Here is a 20211-nt window from a genome sequence, read left to right on the forward strand (position 1 = left end):
CATTTCAGCAAGTATTTTCACACACAGTGAACTGAACATATACTATGCTACTGTAGTGAACTGAAGTGGACGCTGCAGTAGGAATACAATCGCTTTGTTTGGTCAGTTTGGTGTTGCAAAAACTGAAAAAAAAAAGAGAGAGAGAGAGAAAGAAAGGAAAAGAGGAGTCCTGAACTTCTGAAAAGAAGTCGTCACACTACAGTGAAGTCACAGTCATTCAGTCAGTCAGTCAGAGAGTGTGTCAGTCAGGCTCTGACAGATGCTAAAGTCAACTATTCGACGGTGCGATAAAAGAAAAGAGTGACGAGGAGTGTCTGAATTCTAGTAAAGCCTTTTGCATTGAAAAGCAAAGCAGATGCCAAAGCGAGAGCGAGGAGGATGGCAAAAGCAGAGGAATTGGCCGGTGAAGATGAACAGTCGCTACTGCAGTTGCTGCGTTTTGCTGCTACCACCAAACGGGCTCAGCAGCAGAGGCCAGAAGCTATTTCAAGCTCTCTCGGCGAAAGATGCAGCGAATGGTGTGTTTGTCTGGACAGAAATATGGGCGTTGGGAATGGCATTGCCAGCGTCGTCTACTGTTCATTTGCTATCACCTTGGATTCTTTTTCTTTTCTGCTTGCTCGTTTTCGTGAAATTACTCCAAAAATGCATTGCCTGTTCCTCTTTGTTTCGGTACCAACTGATGAAATGGAACAGGAGTTTGATGGTGTGTAAGTTAACAAGGCTTGAATCTTCATTTTACATGTAGAGGGAGTTTGAATTATGCCTGGCGGATGAAATTTTGAAATTTTGATGGTTGAGTAATTGAATGGAAAATTTGGGGTAATGGAGCAAGATGCGGCATGCAGCGTGGGGACAAATTTCAGGGAACAGATCGTACACATTCATCACAAACCTACAGTGGTGACCACAAATCAGTCGCCAAAGGGGACAGCACCGTTTTAATCGCTCACCCCCAACACGCTGGGCCCACCCATTCCCTGTCTCACTCTCTCACTGCGGGTGGGGCCCAGGATCGCGAGAGGCTGGCTTCCTGGGCCCACATTGTCAGGGCTCGCCGACGCCGTCCCACGCGAGGCCGAGGCGGCCGCCCTCCTGCAGCGCGCGCAGCAGCTGCGCGCCCTTGCGCCGCCCCCGCGCGCTGCACTCCCCCTGCATCGCCGCCACCACCGCCTTCACCACCTCCGGCGGCGGCGGCGACGGCGGCGACGAGGCGGCCTCGTCGCCGTTCCTGCCGTAGATGGCCGCCAGGACGCCGATGGCGCACTCGCGTCCGCGGCCGGCCATGCCCTCCACGGCGCGCGCCAGCACGGGCGCGGCCAGGGGCTCCCTCCGCACGGCCGCGGCGCCGCCGGCGGCGGTGCAGAGGAGCTCCAGCGCCGCCAGCGCGCGCTCCGCCGTGGCCCCCGCCGGCCCGGACGCCGCCACCGCCTCCACGGCCGCCGACGCCGCGCCGGCCTCGACGGCCGCCTCCCTGTTCCCTTCTTCCAGCAGCACGACCAACAGCACCTTCGCCGCGAGCCTCGCCGTCGCCGGCTCCCGCACCGCCGCCACGACCCCGGCCACGACGGCGACCGGCACCGCCCTCGCCGCCGCCTCCATCTCCCTCTCCACCGTCCGCAGCGCCGCCACCACCTCCCCCGCCGCGAACTTCTCCTCCGCGCTCATCATCACCGCACCCCCACCCCCACCTCCACCACCTCCTCCTCCTCCCGCCGACCCCGACGCTTGCGGCGGGTGATGCACCGGCAGCCTCCACTGCGTGAAGCTCTGCGACGCCGAAGACGAGGACGACGACGAGGACGACGACGGCCCGACGCTCCTCTGCACCGCCGCACCCTGCTGCTGCTGCTGCTGCTGCGGATGCTGATGATGACTACTCATCTCCACCGCCGGCGCCGCCGCCTCCACGACCGGCGACGCCGCGGCCGCATCCCCGCCGCACGGCGTGCCCGATCCGCCCTTGGCCCCGCCCATCCCCGCCACGACATTGTTGTTGGGCGTGGCCGTCGGGCTGAGCGCCGGGTGCGTGCAGGTGCTGAAGATCCCGCACGAGAAGAGCGCCCTTGGGGACGGCTTGAGCCTCGCCGCGCCGCCGCCTGCGGCGGCCGCCCCGCCAGGCTGCGCGCGGCTCATATCCTAATCCTCTAGGCTTCTAGGTACCTAGCTATAGGCTATAGCTAGCGAGCGAGAGAGCGAGCAGAGTGGAGTGAGGAGCAGCAGTGGGGAGATGGGAGTGGCGGGATGTTGATATGGAGGGAGGTGGTGGGGGCAAGCGGGAATTGAATGCGATGCGAGGGTGGTGTGCATGCATGTGTGGAGGAGGAGGAGAGGAGATCCCCCGCGATGCGATGGCGTTTAACGGCGCGGTGAAAAGTAAATATGCGGCGAGTGCATGCAGTGCGGAGCAGGTGGTCTCTCCTACTGTCACTGTCTCAAAATCTAAATAACAGATTGAGGATGAGACGAGACATATTCTGTTTATATTGGTAATAACATGATATTTCGTTATTCAGATTTATATTATTAGAATATATCATATTTAATCATATATTCTTATATTTTATATATATTTATATTTTAGGATAGACATAGTACATACTACCTTCGTCCCAACTAGAAAATGTCATGTATTAGAATAACTTATTTTGAGATAGTGGTAGTACTAATCACAAGTTGGTTATTTATGTGACATGCAATACAAATACCAATATTTTAAGGGAATAAAAAATAAGGACAAATAAAGTTATCAACAATGTTGCAAACGCCCCCAGGGCACACAAGGAAAAGCCTTAGGGATGGTAACGGGGTGGGGTTAGGCCCTAACGGGAAAATTGCCACCCTGGGAAAGCCTTTATTTCGTTTCAAGACGCAGCTGATGAGTAACCAGCTGATAAGAAATAAAGATGCACTTCTTTTTAATCTTTTTACCGTTAGTTAGTTTAGCTATTGATTTATAGGATCTGAATATAAATCAGTTATAAGAATTCAAGATTTTAGAAGATACCGTAACTATTAGAACCCCTCTAAAGTCTAAACAACAGGGACGAGAGCGAGCCATGAGCTGGGGGGTTCCATATTCGAAGCGCTAGCTGCGAGTGCGGAGCTGCGAGCGATAGCGAACCGTGCGCGAGGTACGGAGCACTGCGCAGCAATAGTCGATGAGGACTGCGTCGGATCTGGGGATGTGCAATCATGCATGCTGCCGCCCGTCGCTGCTGCTATGCTATGCTGCCGGCGAGAGCGACTGCACGCATCTGCATTATTGGACCGCCTGTCGTCGCCGATCCAACCTATTCCTACCTCCTACTCCTCTTCCGTCCTTAAAAAAAACAATCCTTATGTTCCCGTGTCCAACAGTTTAACCGTCTCTCTTATTTAAAAAAATTATAAAAAAAATTTAAAGAACAACTCATGCATAAAGTATTAATCATGTTTTATCATTTAACAACAATAAAAATACTAATTATAAAAAAATTCATATAAGATAGACAGTCAAAAGTTAGATACGAAAACCTAGTATTTATCTTTTTTTTGAGACGGAGGGAGTACCATTTCGATTTTTGTCCACGCAAAGAACACTTCTTCTGTCCAAACAAAACTTAATCAAAAATAAGTTGTGACATATAGTAAAACAGCGAATCTGAAGAAGCTCTGGTTTAAACTCATTGTTTGAAAATAGGTCACATCCTATTTTAAATTAAGTTTTTCTTTTTTAAGGTGGAGAAAATAGAGCCAAGCTTAGCTAGGATCGTGTCTCATCATACTACTAGAGTAGAAGTATCCAAGAAGAGCTAGCTAGCCACACGCATATAACGTGTAATTCAATCGCTGGACAGATCATGAACGGATGGATGTATATATATATATGCATGGACAACGAACAGATCGAACTAAGGAAAGTACGTGTGCGTTGGATATATACTCCGTACATGCAGGACCATGTAATGTACCCTCCGTATTTTAATGTATGACGCCGTTAACTTTTCGACCAACGTTTGACCATTCGTTTTATTTAAAATTTTCGTGCAAATATAAAAGTATTTATATCGTACTTAAAGAACATTTGATGATGAATTGAGTCACAATAAAATAAATGATAATTGTATAAATTTTTTAAATAGGACGAATGGTCGAACGTTAAATAAAAAGTCAATGGCGTCATACATTAAAATATGGAGATAGTAGTATCATATACAGCTCGTGACCTCGTGTTGGCACAGCAGTACACGCCCCCTGACGGACGGGTGTTCATTTAAGGTGATGGGCATGTCCGTAGAGTGACATCCATAAAACTCCAGTTTGTTGTTCTTCCACGCCAACGAATTGAACGAACTTGCCCGCGAGATCGGCTCGGTTAATTATTCGGGAGTAGTAGCCGGCTAGTCGCAATGCAGGAGGGGCCCAGGGACCATGTGACCGGAGGGTGCTCGCCCACTGGGGCTGTCGACTCGAGTGTGAGTAGGATGGATGCGGGCCACACGGGCCCGCAGTTGGCACGCTCTAGTTTAACTAAATAATCAATTCAAAATAAAATCTATGATCTCTGTTTTATTTTTATATTATAAATTGTTTGATTTTACAAAACAAATATATTATCAATGTTAAATTTAATGAGACTAATTTGGTGTTGTAGAGGTTGTTAATTTTATCTATATATTTGATCAAACCTAAAGAAAAAAAATTCAAATGGCTTATAATATAAAACGGAGACAGTGGCTTATTTTGGCCGAGTTTAGTTCTTTTTTTTAAAACTTTCAACTTTTCCATCACATCCAAACTTTTCTACACACGTAAACTTCCAACTTTTCTGTCATATCGTTTTAATTTTAGCCAAACTTCTAATTTTAGCCTGAACTGAACACACCTTTTATTGAAATAGATAGAGTGAACCGTCATTCACACCTCGATGCATAAAGGCTACAATTTATGTATGGGTAGCCTTATGCCTTGTGCATTCTGCGCCATGCACATGACACGTACATGCAGTCGGTGAGTCGGCTGGTTTGTTTTAGTTCAACTAAACAATCAATTTTGGAAAGTTTAAAACAAAATTTAATTAGTTCATCCAGCTGGTGAATTAGAGTGAGTGAATCGTTACTCGTGGAATGGTTCACACCTCGATGCATGGAAGATAGAGGCTGCGGTTTATGAATGGACGTGCCCGTCGATCCATGGCATATATGGTCCCTCCCGGCTGAGACGAGTCCCAGACCTGTCGCTGATGATGCACCGGGCGTCGCAGTGCACGTACGACGAGCTCTCTCATGCCAGCCTTACACATGCCTTGTGCGCGCGTGCCGTGCATATATATACGACGAACACGCGTACCTGCCTGCAGCTGGTGGATCCAATGCGTACGTACGTACGAGAGGCCAGGATCGAGCTACGCAGCTTGTGAACGATCTGTGTGCTACGTTTAGTTGTTTCGATCACACAGATGTTTTACTCTACTATGTTATTATTACATAAATCCTCCCCGTCGGCTGTCCGATGGGGAGAAAAACAATCGGACGCCCCGCGCCGCCCACGCCTCACGCGCCCCCACCACACGCGCCCGTTGCAACAGGCATCCAGATATAACGAAAACGTCCTATTAAGGAGGATTCGTTTCTTTTTTTTTCCGACAAACAATGTTTCAGCTAGCGTATTCGTGATGTTTCATTGTGCATAGATGAAATGTTGCAGTAAAATTTTTATAATGTGTTTTAATAATTTCATCTTAATGGACACGTGATTTGTTGATGTACACGGGGTTTAAGTATTGCAATGGCTTTAAATCGTTTGTTGCATACGTTGAACCAAATTGTTTGATCTAGTGATCTGATCGTGTTTCGCTTTTTTTAAAGAACCGAAACACTCTTTTCGATATTCGTTGAAACATTGTTTTTATATAGGGTAAAACAACGTCCGATTTTTTGGAAACCGTTGTTTCATACGTTGTAACAAAATGTTTTATGAGGTGATTTGGTTGTGTTTCAGCTTTTTAAAAGATTAAAATATTTTCGATCTATTAAGTGAAAGATTTTCGATCCACTTGGTGAAACAGCGCCTGGCTTTTTTAAAAAAAATAAAAATAAGGCGCCTGATTTGTAGGCATGTCCTTATTATTATCCACCGAGACCGACCGAGGGGCTTGTTGTCAAAGTCACAATTGGATCATATCGATCGTTTGATTCATTCGATCGCCTTTCGGCTTTGTTTGGCAAATAGGATTAGGAAATAATATCCCACCCTTCAAAAGACAATATTACATTCTAGCCATCCATTCTTCACACCTCATTTAATCCTAGCCATTTATCCATTTCTATTTTCCTATCCCCCACCTGTCATATCCCATTTGCCAAACACACCCTTCGAGTTTTGATTTCGCTTTGGTTCTCGATCGGACCGGACATGGTGTAGTACGTCTGAAGCTTAGGGCCCATCTGCTGGGCCAGCCGCCGTATGTGTTGTCAAGCTCGGAGGAGTACTGATCCAAAGCGTCCGTACGTGCATCCATGGCCGCCGCGCCCGCCGCTCCGATGGTCCCCGGCGCTCTCGGCCGGCCGGTCTGGCCACCCGGTCGCCGGCGGCCTCGAGATCAGCGCTCCTCCTCTGGGTCCAGTGTGCTATCTCGTACCGTTCATCGATGACCTCAGTGGCGGAGCCACCGCTCGGCGACCCGTAGACAGTGGCCCAAGCTCGTCGCAGCGAACACGTTGTAAACTTTAATACTCTATCCGTTTCATAAGGTAAAAGTTTCTAGCATTTTTTATATACATATAGATGTTAATAAATCTAAACGCATACATATGTCTAGATTTATTAACATCTAAATGAATGTGGGTAATGCTAGAAAGTCTTACATTGTGAAACAGAGGAAGTATAACACCGTCTCATAATATAAGGGATTTTAAGTTCTTGCTTACACTGTTTGACCACTCGTCTTATTCAAAAAATTTTGAAATTATTATTTATTTATTTTGACTTACTTTATTATCCAAAGTACTTTAAGCACAACTTTTCGTTTTTTATATTTGCACAATTTTTTTTAATAAGATGAGTGGTTAAACACTACAATCAAAAACTCAAAATCTCTTATATTGTGGGACGGAGAGAGTAGAAATGAACACATAATTTTCATAGCAAATACTTATTATAATTAGATTTATCTGAGTTTTAAAAATTTTCTAGCTCCGCCACTGGATGATCCCTCGTTGTTGTGGGATCATTGGATGAAGTAAGTCAATAGGGATGTCAATCGGACACGACGGGCATGTGTAGTGTAAGCCCACGGCCTGTTGTAACATTGGTATGGTCTGGGCTCTTATGCTTCTCGGTAGCATGCTGGATGTATGGAGTTATATGTAAAACCTTTGCTTTTCTGTTCTTTATTCTGGTTTGAACAAGAGTGTCAGGTGTGGAGGATGAACAGCAAGCTTGCTATAGTTGCTACCCATGCTTCAACTTGGCAGCAACTGTTTGGACACAAGTTTGCAGAGATCACTGAACTCGGATACAGGTAAGCGTATGTAGACAACGCACTAGTCATTTCAGAATCTGAAGAGCACCAAGGTATGGAAGCATACCATAGGCACCTGGCCGTCAGAGGATTGCCATCATGCCATGAAAAACAGGTAGTAGTATTCATCTGGGAGCTGCCAAGCACAATAGGTTCAAAATTCAACAAAAAAAAAAGAGAACTTTTTAAGACAAGCCACAATTTACATACTTAGTACGGTATATTACAGAGATAGGCAGAGATGCCAGCCAAAAGGATAGGGATAGTCATCAGAGATTCAGAGCTACGAGTTTCAGGCAAAGATGCATAGGGAAGATCCACCCAACTACACTGCAGAAATGCTATCTTTCCCAGGTTGGGATAGTCATCAGAGTTTTGAGCTTCAGGCTGAAAAACAAGATTGGCTGCCACACAGATCGGCGCAAGATCAAAACCACGTGTTGACAAGATTGGTAATTTGTAGTGGATACAATATCAAGTGCAACTCCAGATAATATATATATGAGAGAATTGATGAAAGTATCACACAGGAAGCATTAAGCAGCCTGACTTGATCTTTCAAAGACAAAATCGACCATCTACAGATTGACACAAGACAACCTCGTAGGTAAAATGGCTGTTTTACAATACGCCACAGATTTCACTACACACGTAAATAAACTAATAGCAGAGATACTTCAGGTAAAACACTGCACCCCTCAGCGGAAACTTGCTACAGCAAACTTGGTCCACACATTTGCTGTCCAGATGATGAAAGCTCGGGCAACTATTTGTTCTGACCTGTCTGTTCCAGTGATCTCGGAGCTGCAGGGACACAGAAGATACTTCAGACAAGGACAAATCAATACATATTCGTTAAGGAATCGATGCATTAAGTTATCAAGAAGTTACGGTCAAAACCCCATAAGAAAAATGCTGCTAGCTAATGAGAGAGCATCCACCAGTGTTCCCAAATATCAGATACCAATGGAAAATGATGTTTACATATGCCTCTAAATATAAAGGCAGATCTGTGATACTTAGTTGCAGAGTTCCAGGTCATCCAGATTAAGTCAAAATAGTTTTAGGCTTTTAGCATTTTAGCAATGTGGACTGATCCACCTTCAGCCAAATCACTAGTGATTTGTTGCAATAGACGATGCATAAGGCGTGCAGTTATATTTGTATTCTGTATTTTAGGAATATACCTCCAAAGGCCAAAGAACATGTTGTATTTGTTCACTTGCTTTATTCCAAAATCAAGGATACAATCAGATTTGTGTCTTCAATTGTAGGACTGGTAAATTTCATGCGATATCCTCACCTTTTTCATGTCTTATGTCTTACCGAGTTACTGTTACTCAAGTTATCTGAGGCTATGCCAATAAACATCAATGAAAAATTTAAACATGTGACATAATTTATTTGTAATTGTACAGGTATAACTAACCAGCAAGGTCCAAGTTATCACCAATATTAGCATAATGCGCATCTCAATGGAAAAGCATGTGAATGCTTGAATGATTAATTTGTCTCATGAAACCCTGAAATCAAAGTATGGCCAAGTGCTACAGATATTGCACATACCCATTCCAGCAGCATCTGAACCTCTCATGATCCGCAGTTTCCGACAACTAGTAGTAAACAAGCTGAAAATGATGTACAAGATATTAGATGGTAACCAAGAATGATTGTAAATAACTGCTGAAACATCGGGAAAAAAAAACATGGTAGCTCAGTCAAACAATTCATAGGTCATATTGAACTTGTGAACAATTTTGTCTGTTGATATACGAAACAGTGTAGTACTGAGGGGTGGGAGTGACACATTTTTATACAAGATAAATTTTTATTGGTAGACTGTACAAACTCTTGAAATGTGCCAACTAAAAGTATGAAAAAACATTGCCCATAGAACTCGAACTTTCTCAAAGAGAACAATCAAAATTCAGAAAGGATTTATAATTCTAATTCATACTGAAGAGTGAAACTGGAGTAGTCAGAGAACTCTAGAGAGAGAGACTTGAATAAACATTTTACACGAGTCCATCTAACTTTTCAGCAAGTTACAGGGCATTGGTTTGCATAATTTTAGTTGACTCCAAATATCATCATAAGTGTTAGTAATGTGTTATCGAGTTCAAACCACTAGAAGAAGTAACATTATTGGTAAATCAAGCTCCCATCATACACTATCAAGATCTCCTAACTACAGTTACTGCATCAACAGCAGAAGAATACTGTTATCTGAATGTCTGAACGTATTCTATGCAAGACAAGAATGCCGCAAGAGAAAATCATAAAAACCATCACAATTTAAATAAGATAAGATGCATGATCACAAAGTTAGAACTCACTCCCAAGGAAGATCACCAACAAGCATCCAGTCAGCATCCTTGTCTTCATAGGTAAGAACATACTCTTGGTCCTTAAGGGCATCAGCCCTAGAACCATCAGTCAGCCTGTCTCTTTTTGATGTTTTATGTGAACTGCTCCTACCTGTATTGCAAAACAAGTCAACCATTAATATGTTTCCTGGATATATGTAAAATACAGACAATAGAAAGCACTTTTGTAGTTGAATACACACGAGCGTCCCAAAATCAAGGTATACATGGGCTTAGTAAAAATGGAAATGCTATTTCAACTTACACAAACATACGGTGCAAACACAATAACTGTGTCAAAATATCGGTAAAGTAAGCAAATCAAATTTTAAACAAACATAGTTACCGCAAGAGTTCTCTTTTTACTAATGGACTTCATTATCACTTTTCTATTGTTTCACCGCCACATAGGAAAACAGGGTTTAGCATCTAAGCACAGCACTTATTGTTCTACGGTTAGTTCTTGGCTACTTGACTCAGATGAAGAATTATGCTTAGTCAAAATAATCTGGCAACTGTAGTCCAGCTAGACCAAATCCACTAGTAGCCATGCATCAGCTTCCCCTTCTATCATTACATTATTTTATAACTCCGAAGATCTTCCAAAAGCGAGGAAAAAAGACATGGATTATATCAGTCTTTTATTAGATAATGGAATATTTCATTACACAGAATATCTGTCTTAACTACATATTTAATGCACACAAAATATCGTTCTATTTCATCAAACTAATGCACACAAATTGATTTTTTTTGGATAATGGAAGTATAACTTACTTCCAGTCTATGTACCAAATAAGGATGCACGCAATGACACAAGTACACAACCAAACTAACTGGCATCTAAAGCTACATGCAAAAGAAAGCAAATTGAACAAATCTACAAAGAAACAAACAGAAAACAGAAATACTCACCAGTGATAAAGCAGCTGAACATCTTCTCAAGAGCAAGTGAAAGATCTTCATAGCTTGAATAGGTCTTGAGGTCAACCTTCCTAAGGTATGGGGCTCCATCCATGCTGACCTTAACATAGCAACATCCTACCTCACTTTTGCCTTGGTCTTCCCCCTTTGTCTTTGTGGCACTGGCGGCCAATGTATTCTTCCGGTAGCTTCGCACAGGTGGCCATCCAACAACTTGTGCCCTAGCGCATAAACACATACTATCAGACTAAATGTTTCAGAACAAAACATATATCTAGTGACATATGATCTTCAACTAACCACCAACTTCATGAAAAAATTGAACTCAGGTCCCTTGAACCCTTCAAGACCTGGTTACAAGTAGTTTATTACATATCTCTATCCTAACTCCTAAGCAGTTTAGTTATATCACCTGAGCAACAGTACCAGTGCAGGTGGAAAATCAAGAGAGGCAGCACCATTTGGTCACAACACCTGGTTATGTGACAATTTTTCAACAAAGCTCGAGCTTTTTCCAGTCAGGTGGCGGTTTTACCAGGAATCTTTTTCTTCCGTGTTCAGTTTAGCAAGTACCCCCTCCAATGATGAACATAAAGCGCACGTGTGTCTCAAGATTCAAACTTTATAACTGTTGACTAACAATTAGCACAGCAAAATATACTATTACTATGTATTTGATCATTTCTACATTCCAGAGAAAATAACCATGAGAACTAGTATCAATTTAATTACTGCTCCTATTTTAACATCTAGAACTAATGAAGCGCCATCAAACCAGCAAATCAAATATTCCTATATTTAACAAGCTATAAATTAGCCCAGAGAGCTCTAAATCAAACCAACTCAAAACCAAACAGGAGCACGCATGCTTACTTGGCAGCTCGCGGAGCTCCAGCAGCAGCTTCCCCCAACCCCTTCTCCTCCTCCTCCTCCTCCCTCACGCCCCTCTCATCATCACCGGCGGTGGCAGCAGCACGACGGCCCTCGGATCGGTCGAGGGAGTCGACGAACCCGCGCTTGGCGCCGCCCCTGGGAGGAGGAGCAGGGCCGAGCGTGAGCGCGGCGTCGACGACGACAGCCTCCGCCTCAGCGCGGGCGGGCGACTCCGACCCCGGGAGGCCGAGGCGGAGCGCGAGGTGCGCCCCGACGACCTCGGCGACGGGGGTCGACGCGCAGCAGGAGGAGGAGGACGAGGCCGGGGTCGCCCCGAGCCCGATGTAGTCTCGCGCTTCGAGCGGCGGCGGCGGCGGCGGCATCGGAATCGAGAGATGCACACGCAGAGAGGAGAGGAAAGGAGAGGAGAGGGGGAGAAGAGGCGAAAGCGAATGTCTTTTTGTTCTTCTCTTGGAGAAGGGGAGGAGAGAGCTTAAAGGGAGAAGTGGCCGACACGGGGAGGAATTGGCTTTCTATTTTGTCGCCCTTTTTTCGGGCGGGGTGGTTTCCCGGGTGCGCATAGTGTTTGCGCCATTTTTATCCTTTCCCAGAGTAGACTTTAGTATAAACGTGTGTGACAGAGCATCTCCGCTGATGACCGTTTTGAGACCCTGAAAGTTTGACCATTTGGCCCTTTTAGAAATACATATTTCATAACTAAACCTTCACGAAAACTTTTGTTTAAAAAAATCATCGGTTTTACGTTAATATCAATAGCTAGCAACATCTCAGCACAAATAAATTTGGTGGCTTAACGCTCGGACTTTGCCACATAGGCACTAAGGCACCTCATCTACCCTAAGAGCCAATCACATTGGCACCGACTTTCTGAAAGGTCATAAAGTCCATTTTAGCGATATTGGTGTTATGGTGCAGTGGTAGGTTGTATCGCTTGTTGTGTTGAAACCCAAGCTCATGTCCTATACCCAAGAAAGATAAAATATGCACAAAGAATCTTATGAAATGCGGCCAAATACCACTGGACCACTTGTTGTATAGCGTGCGATTTAGTGTTATCCAAACTAGGCAGCAAAATCCCATCACAATTAATATAAGATAGATGACACTTTTTAGACAACGAACCTCGGCCTCAAGAAAGGGATAATTTTGAGATTGATTTCATTTTTTTTTAAGTTTTTGTTTTGGATCTATTTGTTAAAAATGTTATTCAAAAGGATCATCCAATCAAAAATATTCATGTTTGAGATCAGGGTCGTTTGCCAAGTCAACAAAAGGCGAGTTTAGAACAGTGACATGGTTCTACGCTTTGGAAGACAGGCGATGCTTGCATGTTAAGGATAGGTCGATAGTGAGTATGACATGAACAGACGTGCTTTATGGAAAATGAGAGATCAACACTCTAGGAGGGAAATTGCAGCAGCAGCCTCGGCCGTGACAAGGAAAGCTCACGCAGGCCGGTGGTTTAATACACGGAGTACAGTAAAGCGGCTTGCTTTGGTTGCCGCGACAGGATCTTGGAGAGGATTCCCTTTTCAGTTTTCTAATCGAGAATTTTTCAGACAGCCGCTGCACACGCCACTCGATCTTCCCATATCGTCTTGAGTTCTTGACAGCTGCACCCATCGATCAAAACACACCTGACCGGCTGGCCCCCTCCAAAGTTTAAAGTTAAAACAAGAAATCTATACACATCGAAGTCCAAGCTTCTCCTTTCCTGTATAAGCACAGTTGGACATCACCGATTGAGCTGTGGTTAAACAAGAAAAATGTTAAGATTAAGATGAAATGAGGACACGGAAAATAAAAGACTCTATGATTAATTAAGTTTTAATTATTATAATCTTAACAAATGGATTTATGTGCTATTTTAAGACAACTTCCATGCATAAAGTTTTTACATGAAACACACCATTTAATAGTTTGGAAAATATGTTAATAGAAACCAAGTTAAAATCTACAAATAGAACTACTCCCTCCGTTAAAAAAAAAAACTCAATCTAGGTGAGAGTATAACCCATCCTACGTCTTATTACCATAAATCTAGATATGAGATTATCCAGCTTAGTTAGATGGTGTTTGAATCTCCTAAAGATGGAGATAAAGATTAAGTGTTTCACGCAAAACGAGATGGTAATAACGTGTGGTTAATTAAGTTTTAATTATTACAAACTTTAAAAAAATAGATTATTCATATAGAAAGTTTTCGCACGAAATGCACCGTTTATTAGTTTGAAAAACGTGCAACAAAAATTTTATATCTTCATCAACTTTTATTGGAGAAAAGAAACTACGATAGGTCATATCCCTGACTTGATTCAAAGGAAATTTATAGTAATTTTAAAGGATTTTATTCCTATAGGAATTTTTACTATATAGCCATTTAAATCAAATGAATGAATTCTATGGAATCATATGAAATTCCTATGGAATGCCTCTTCCCATGTAAGTTTTGGAGGAAATTTAGCATGAGGTAGAACCTCATGTTAAGAATCCTTGGAGTCTTTATCTCTTCTCAAATTCCTATGTTTTTCCTACGGCTCAATTAAACGGTCATTCTTATATTTTTCCTGTGTTTTGCAATCCTCTATTTTACACTTGTATTTCTGTGATAATCCTATGTTTTTTCTATTCCTCCGTTTTTTCATTCATGTGATTCAAAGGGAGCCTTAGATTAGTTTTTTTTTTTTTTTGAATGGAAGGAGGGGACGGTGTCGTGAGAAGCGGAGCGGAAGGTGGGGGCGGCCACTGCGTTGGGGCGCAGGGACAGCGAAGGGTGCCCGACACTCCACCCGACAGCGCCCGCAGAGACATCGCCACTCCACTCCCATTTCCGTGTACCCCCACCCTTCCATGCCGCTGCGCTGCCGCCTCTTCCACCACGCGCTCGTTCTTCCAGACCTCCTCCACCCCGCGCACCGCACGCTGCCCACGAGCGGCTCGCGCGCGGCGCGGGATGGTGCGGACGGCAGCATTGACCACCCCACACACACGACGCGCTCGCGGGCGGCCATGCCGTATGTTGCGTATCGCGTCGTCGTGCCGTGCGTGCGTCTCGGTTTGCTTCCGCGTTGGCGTTCGAGAGACCCCCGGGATGGGCGGAATCCCGTGGCGATTTTTCGCCGATCCAGCAGCGCGCGACGACCGCGTCGGGCTCGGTGTGGTTGGTTGGTGCCCCGACCGAACGGCCAACGATAATTATGCTGCTCCTTCGCTGCCATGCCCGCGTTGTTTGCGTCTACACGGCTCCGTCGTAGCACGAGTGCTAGTACTACTACACTACTACTCCATGTCGAACCATTTCTTTATGGGGAGGAGGGAATCATGGATCGTAATTTCATCAGCCTGTACCGCCACCGTACCAGCAGAGGCAGAGGCCGTGTACTACACGTTGTAATTTGCAAATTGCAAAGGGTTAAGAGGTGGAGGTGAAGGTGGTGGTGGTGGTGGTGGATCAGATATTCATTCGGGATGATCAGATGAGAATTGATGGCGCTGCCGCCGGTGGCCTCTTGGCCGCGCGACAATGCCTGCGCAGGGCATGCATGCGCTAGCTCATGGATGCATGCAGCAACAGCAAGTCAGCCAGCCAGCGAGGAGGAGTATTTACTAGCCTGAGCCCTCTCTGGTCCGGGCCCTTCCATGCGTGCATCATCATGCACGGTGCTTGCCATCATGCCTGCCACCGCGAGCCCATTTATTCCTCTTCGCTGCAACTACGGCACCTCCCCATTTCGACTTCTCCTGCTAGAGTTGCGAGTGATAGTGCTTGCTCCTAATAGCAAGTTAATAGTATAGCCCACTACTAGCTTCAATTTATTTATAGCCGATCTAATAGTCAATTCATATAATAGTTGTTTACTATACTATAAACATATGGTCTCACCTGTCATACACACATTGTGCCTTGGAGTCCGTGCTGAAACTGGCTACAGATCTGTAGCTCGCTGCTCTTCTCTCTCATCTTTTATCTCATTAAAATATGTTTATAGCTGGCTAATAGCCCGCTATTGTACCTGCTCTAAGCTCCTTCTCACATTCACTCGTCACTGCAGCTGCGAGGACGATTGTCGACTGCAACAGCAAACCTCTAGTACCAGTCTATCCATGTGTACGTTTGGGGAGCTTCTGACGGCGGCAGCTTCTCTTAAAATCTTCAACTGCCAGAAGCTCCCTCAAACAGTTTAGATTTTCATCCAGATTTTAAAAAGCCGTAATTATAGAATTCAAAAAATGAGTTAGAAACCAGAAGCTGTGTTTACCAGTTTATCTAGATTCTCACCAGCTGCTTATTAGAATCTTAAGCTTCTCCAAACATGATCATATGTCTATACATAGGCTGTGTATAGTGCATTCCCCTCCGTCCAAGAAAAGGGACGTATATCCTCTTATAGTACAATGAATCTGGACAGCCCTTATCGGTGATATGGGCCCGAGGGTATCACGTCTAGAGGGAGGAGGCCGCCCTCAAACCCACGTGGCTCCCCGCGAGGGGGGATCAAGCCCGGGGTGGAGCGGTGGCTACCCCCACCCAGCTAGAGGGAGGAGGCTGCCCTCAAACCCACGTGGCTCTCCCCGAGGGGGTCGAGCCCGGGGTGTTGGGCGGCTGCCCCCTCCCAGCTTGAGGTCAGGCAGCCCCCCAACCCACGTGGCTCCCCGCGAGGGGAGATCAAGCCCGGGGTGGAGCGGTGACTACCCCCTCCTAGCTAGAGGGAGGAGGCCGCCCTCAAACCCATGTGGCTCTCCCCAAGGAGGGTCGAGCCCGGGGTGTTGCGGCGGCTGCCCCCTCCCAGCTTGGGGTCAGGCCGCCCCCAAACCCACGTGGCTCCCCCTGAGGGGGGTCGAGCCCGGGGTGGCGCGGCGGCTACCCCCTCCCAGCTAGAGGGAGGAGGCCACCCTCAAACTCACGTGGCTCTCCCCGAGGGGGGTCGAGCCCGGGGTGTTGAGGCGGCTGCCCCCTTCCAGCTTGGGGTTGGGCCGCCCCCAAACCCACGTGGCTCCCCCCGAGGGGGGTCGAGCCCGGGGTGGTGCGGCGGCTGCCCCCTCCAAGCTAGAGGGAGGAGGCCGCCTTGCTTGGGGTCGAGCTGCCCCGACCCCCTCCACGTATCAGCACACATGTACAGGGTTAGGTGGGCGCGCCTAACGCCCACCTAACTGCATTTAAAGCGGTCTATGCAACCGTGCCATGCCGCATTTAATGCGGCGTGCTGCGCATCTGACCGGTCTGTGACCGGTTGAATGATCAATGGGACGGCGACTGTGTACCCCCACCCTGTTAGTGTGTCAGGCGGCGAGCGGCGTGCTCCGTCCCGTCCCATCATAATGATGAGGGGCTTCACAGCCTCTTACCCCGGTCAGAGCTGGTCCAACCACTCTGAACTGATCCGGGTTCCCGTTTTCTGGTGTGAACGAGAACCCGGAAGTTCTCATCCATTAAATGGCGAATGACAAGGGCGCCCTGCATGATTTGATGGGCCCCGCGTAGCAACCGACGTGCAGATAGCTTCTGGGCTAAGGCAAAGACATGTAATTAATATAGAGAATATTTTCCCTTCTCCCTAGGTAGCACTCGCAGCACATGTGGTATCTCCTTAGAGTATAAAAAGAGGACCATGCCTAGCGAGGAAGGGGGATCGGACTGAGGATCCTTGAGTCAAAGCTTGTCTAACCCTAGCTTGCATACCAGGGATTCAGGGACTTTCTAAACACAGAAGAATCATACACACAGGAGTAGGGTATTACGCTTCATAGCGGCTCGAACCTGTATAAACTTCTTTTGTCTCATTGTCTTGGAGGAGCCTCCGAGATCAAGATCACACACAGTTTCGCTCACTAAATCCTCGAATCTCACCCGCTGCCCCCAACCGAACTCTCAAGGGGGGCCTCACAACCTCCCGCTAGAGAGGGTCACCCATTCGCTATCTTTGTAGTATTAGGAGGTACCACATTCTTTTTTAGGTTGATTTTTTTTTATCGGAGTACTACCATGACAAACCAACTGGATTTGATGTAAGCATAACAAGAAAACAAAAAACGTTTTGACCCTACTTAGGCCCACACCTCAGCCTCCGTGCCACGCATACTCTGTCGAAAGCAACCAATACGAAGTGAGGCTTTCACTGCGTTTCACTAATTAATCGCATTGATTTGTCCCTAGTAGTGGGGGGAGGTTTCATTTCAGGTGGAACGAAATGCATCAATCGATCGAGTGGATCGGGTCCAGTAGTCCAGCACTCCAGCTGAGCTGCATTCCCCAAATCCTCCTGCTGGACTGCCGGCAGGCAGCTGAGAGGCTGAGGTGGTGTTTGGGAAACAAAAATATAATTCACTAGGGTAGGGACTTACTCCCTCCGTTTCAAAATGTTTGACACCGTTGACTTTTTAGCACATGTTTGACCGTTCGTTTTATTTAAAAACTTTTGTGAAATATGTAAAATTATATGCCTACATAAAAATATATTTAACAATGAATTAAATGATAGGAAAAGAATTAATAATTACTTAAATTTTTTGAATAAGACGAACGGGTCAAACATATGCTAAAAAGTCAACGGCGTCAAACATTTTGAAACGGAGGGAGTATGTTTTTATGAGAGGGATAAAGTTTAGCCCCTCCCACCCAAACAACCCCTGAGACGAGCGAGAGGAAAGCCCGTGCAGCGGCAGCCATGATGACTGCCTCTTCTCTCCATTTTCCCTTTTCCAACGCCCACTGCATCTGCATCTGCATCTGCTTGACCAGCCACGGTGCCTGCCGAATGGGACGCCCCAGATAAGCCGGATTGTTCGTTTGGGCCACGACACGCACGCGGGGCCTGCTTCGGCCGTGCTGTTTACGGTCAAACTCATGACTGACCGACCACCCACGGGCCACGGATCGATATTACCATCATCTATCTCTTCGTGACTTTGCCACTTCAGACCTTGTTTTGGGAGCTTCTTGAAGTAGTAGCAATTCTTCCCAAAATCTTCGGCTCTCTCCAAACAATCAGATTATCACTCTGATTATGAAAATCTGTATCAATATAATCTAGAAGATGAATAAGGTGCTGTTTGAATCTACTGAAGATAAAGATTAAGTATTTCACGTAAAACGAGGTGGTAATAACGTGTGATTAATTAAGTTTTAATTATACAAACTTGAAAAATGGATTAATCTGATATTTTAGAGCAACTTTCATATAGAAAATTTTCACATAAAACACACCGTTTAGTAGTTTAAAAAGCGTGCCATAAATATCCAAAATTTCATCAAGTGTTGTTGGAGAAATGAAGGCAGCCTAACAAGACAGAAACTGAAAGACCTAGATTTGTTCTAATTCATATTCTAGCAACTGCTTCTCAAAATTTTAAGGCTTGTTTGGAAAGCTTCTAGCAACTGCAATTTCTTTCATAATCAAAAGTTCTACTAAAAAGTACATCTTTTTATCCAGTTTATAAGAAACTGTTGTTGAAAATCTAGAAAATAAAATAGCAACTAGAAGTTGTATTTCTTAGATTCTTCATATTCTCAGAAGTTAGATAGTAACCTTAAAATGTAGAGTACCCTGTTCCACCATACGTCGTTAATATAATTAGAAACATAGTACAAACGTAAATGCTCATAATATGCGTACACTCATATTTGTGAACGCACAAACGTCCACTCAACTAGTCAACAATGAGGGGTATGTTAGAAGAAGAAGAAGAAGAAGAAGAAGAAGGAAAGAAAGAAAGGGTGGAGGAACTGGAGTGAAATGCTGTTGTTTGTGGGCCTAAATATGTATGGGCCAACTGGCCTGGATCGAAGAAGCAGGGAACGAACAAAGTGGAATCCGAACAAAGTTGACAAGGCCTGAAGCCCTGAATTCAGCGGTGCAACGCTTGCCCAGCATGGACATGCACTCATCTAGTCATCAGGCTGGTGATCAAACTGACAATTATTCTCGACCTGCCTTATTAGGTTGCTGGTGGTACTGAACTGAACTACTGAAGTACTCTCACGCAGTCACATCCCCATGTTCATCGGTGTGCTTTTGCTGTTCTGCCCTTCTCCATGTGCAGTGCAAGATGTGATTATGTTAGGTCGCCAACTAGATGGAGGACCATCCAACATCGATCCATCTATGTTGCAGACATAGTTTTAATGTTTAATTAATACCAAACACAGCTTGATTGGAATGAGAAACACATGAAATTTCAAGAGTCAGGAGATCGAGTGAAAATACTACGCATAAGTAATTGATCTGGGACACCAAAGAAATACTAAAATCAGTCTAAAAGTTTCCTCTTTTTTTTCGAGGTAAAAGGCCTACTAAAAGTTTGTCTAGAATCTCTCTCTTTTTTCATAACGAAGTGGTTGGTAGAAGTCACATCAGCTAATGGGATTAGTTAGAACACTAACTTTAACTCGGTGTTTGTTGAAGCCAACGTCAACACCTAATCATATACTCCTACTTGTGGCCCCTAAGAGCAGGTACATTAGCAGTCTATAAGCCAATTACAAATATATTTTAAGAAGATAAATGATGAGAGAGAAGAGCAGCG

General features: G+C 45.2%; 2 protein-coding genes across 2 annotated transcripts; both read right to left on the reverse strand.

Moving 5' to 3' along the window:
* Positions 1-852: 852 nt before the first annotated feature.
* LOC127773134 (uncharacterized) lies at positions 853-2410 on the reverse strand. The gene has a single exon (XM_052299159.1). The coding sequence runs from the start codon at positions 2134-2136 to the stop codon at positions 1048-1050; it is 1089 nt and encodes a 362-aa protein (XP_052155119.1). The 5' UTR covers positions 2137-2410; the 3' UTR covers positions 853-1047.
* A 5568-nt stretch (positions 2411-7978) lies between these two features.
* On the reverse strand, positions 7979-12165 carry LOC127773999 (auxin-responsive protein IAA19). Its single transcript, XM_052300260.1, has 5 exons — positions 11668-12165; positions 10786-11015; positions 9841-9982; positions 9071-9132; positions 7979-8308 (listed from the first exon to the last, which is right to left on the reverse strand). The coding sequence occupies exons 1-5, from the start codon at positions 12048-12050 to the stop codon at positions 8271-8273; spliced, it is 855 nt and encodes a 284-aa protein (XP_052156220.1). The 5' UTR covers positions 12051-12165; the 3' UTR covers positions 7979-8270.
* Between the last annotated feature and the right edge of the window lie 8046 nt (positions 12166-20211).

This window comes from Oryza glaberrima, chromosome 5 (genome assembly GCF_000147395.1).
Source record: "Oryza glaberrima chromosome 5, OglaRS2, whole genome shotgun sequence".
Classification (NCBI taxonomy): Eukaryota; Viridiplantae; Streptophyta; class Magnoliopsida; order Poales; family Poaceae; genus Oryza; species Oryza glaberrima.

Coding starts and splice junctions, on each gene's coding strand:
- LOC127773134 (XM_052299159.1), bottom strand. CDS start 2,136: ATGAGCCGCGCGCAGCCTGGCGGGGCGGCCGCCGCAGGCGGCGGCGCG.
- LOC127773999 (XM_052300260.1), bottom strand. CDS start 12,050: ATGCCGCCGCCGCCGCCGCCGCTCGAAGCGCGAGACTACATCGGGCTC. Junction 11,016..11,667: donor GGAGCTCCGCGAGCTGCCAA/GTAAGCATGCGT, acceptor TTTATGCGCTAG/GGCACAAGTTGTTGGATGGC. Junction 9,983..10,785: donor GTTCAGCTGCTTTATCACTG/GTGAGTATTTCT, acceptor TTTGCAATACAG/GTAGGAGCAGTTCACATAAA.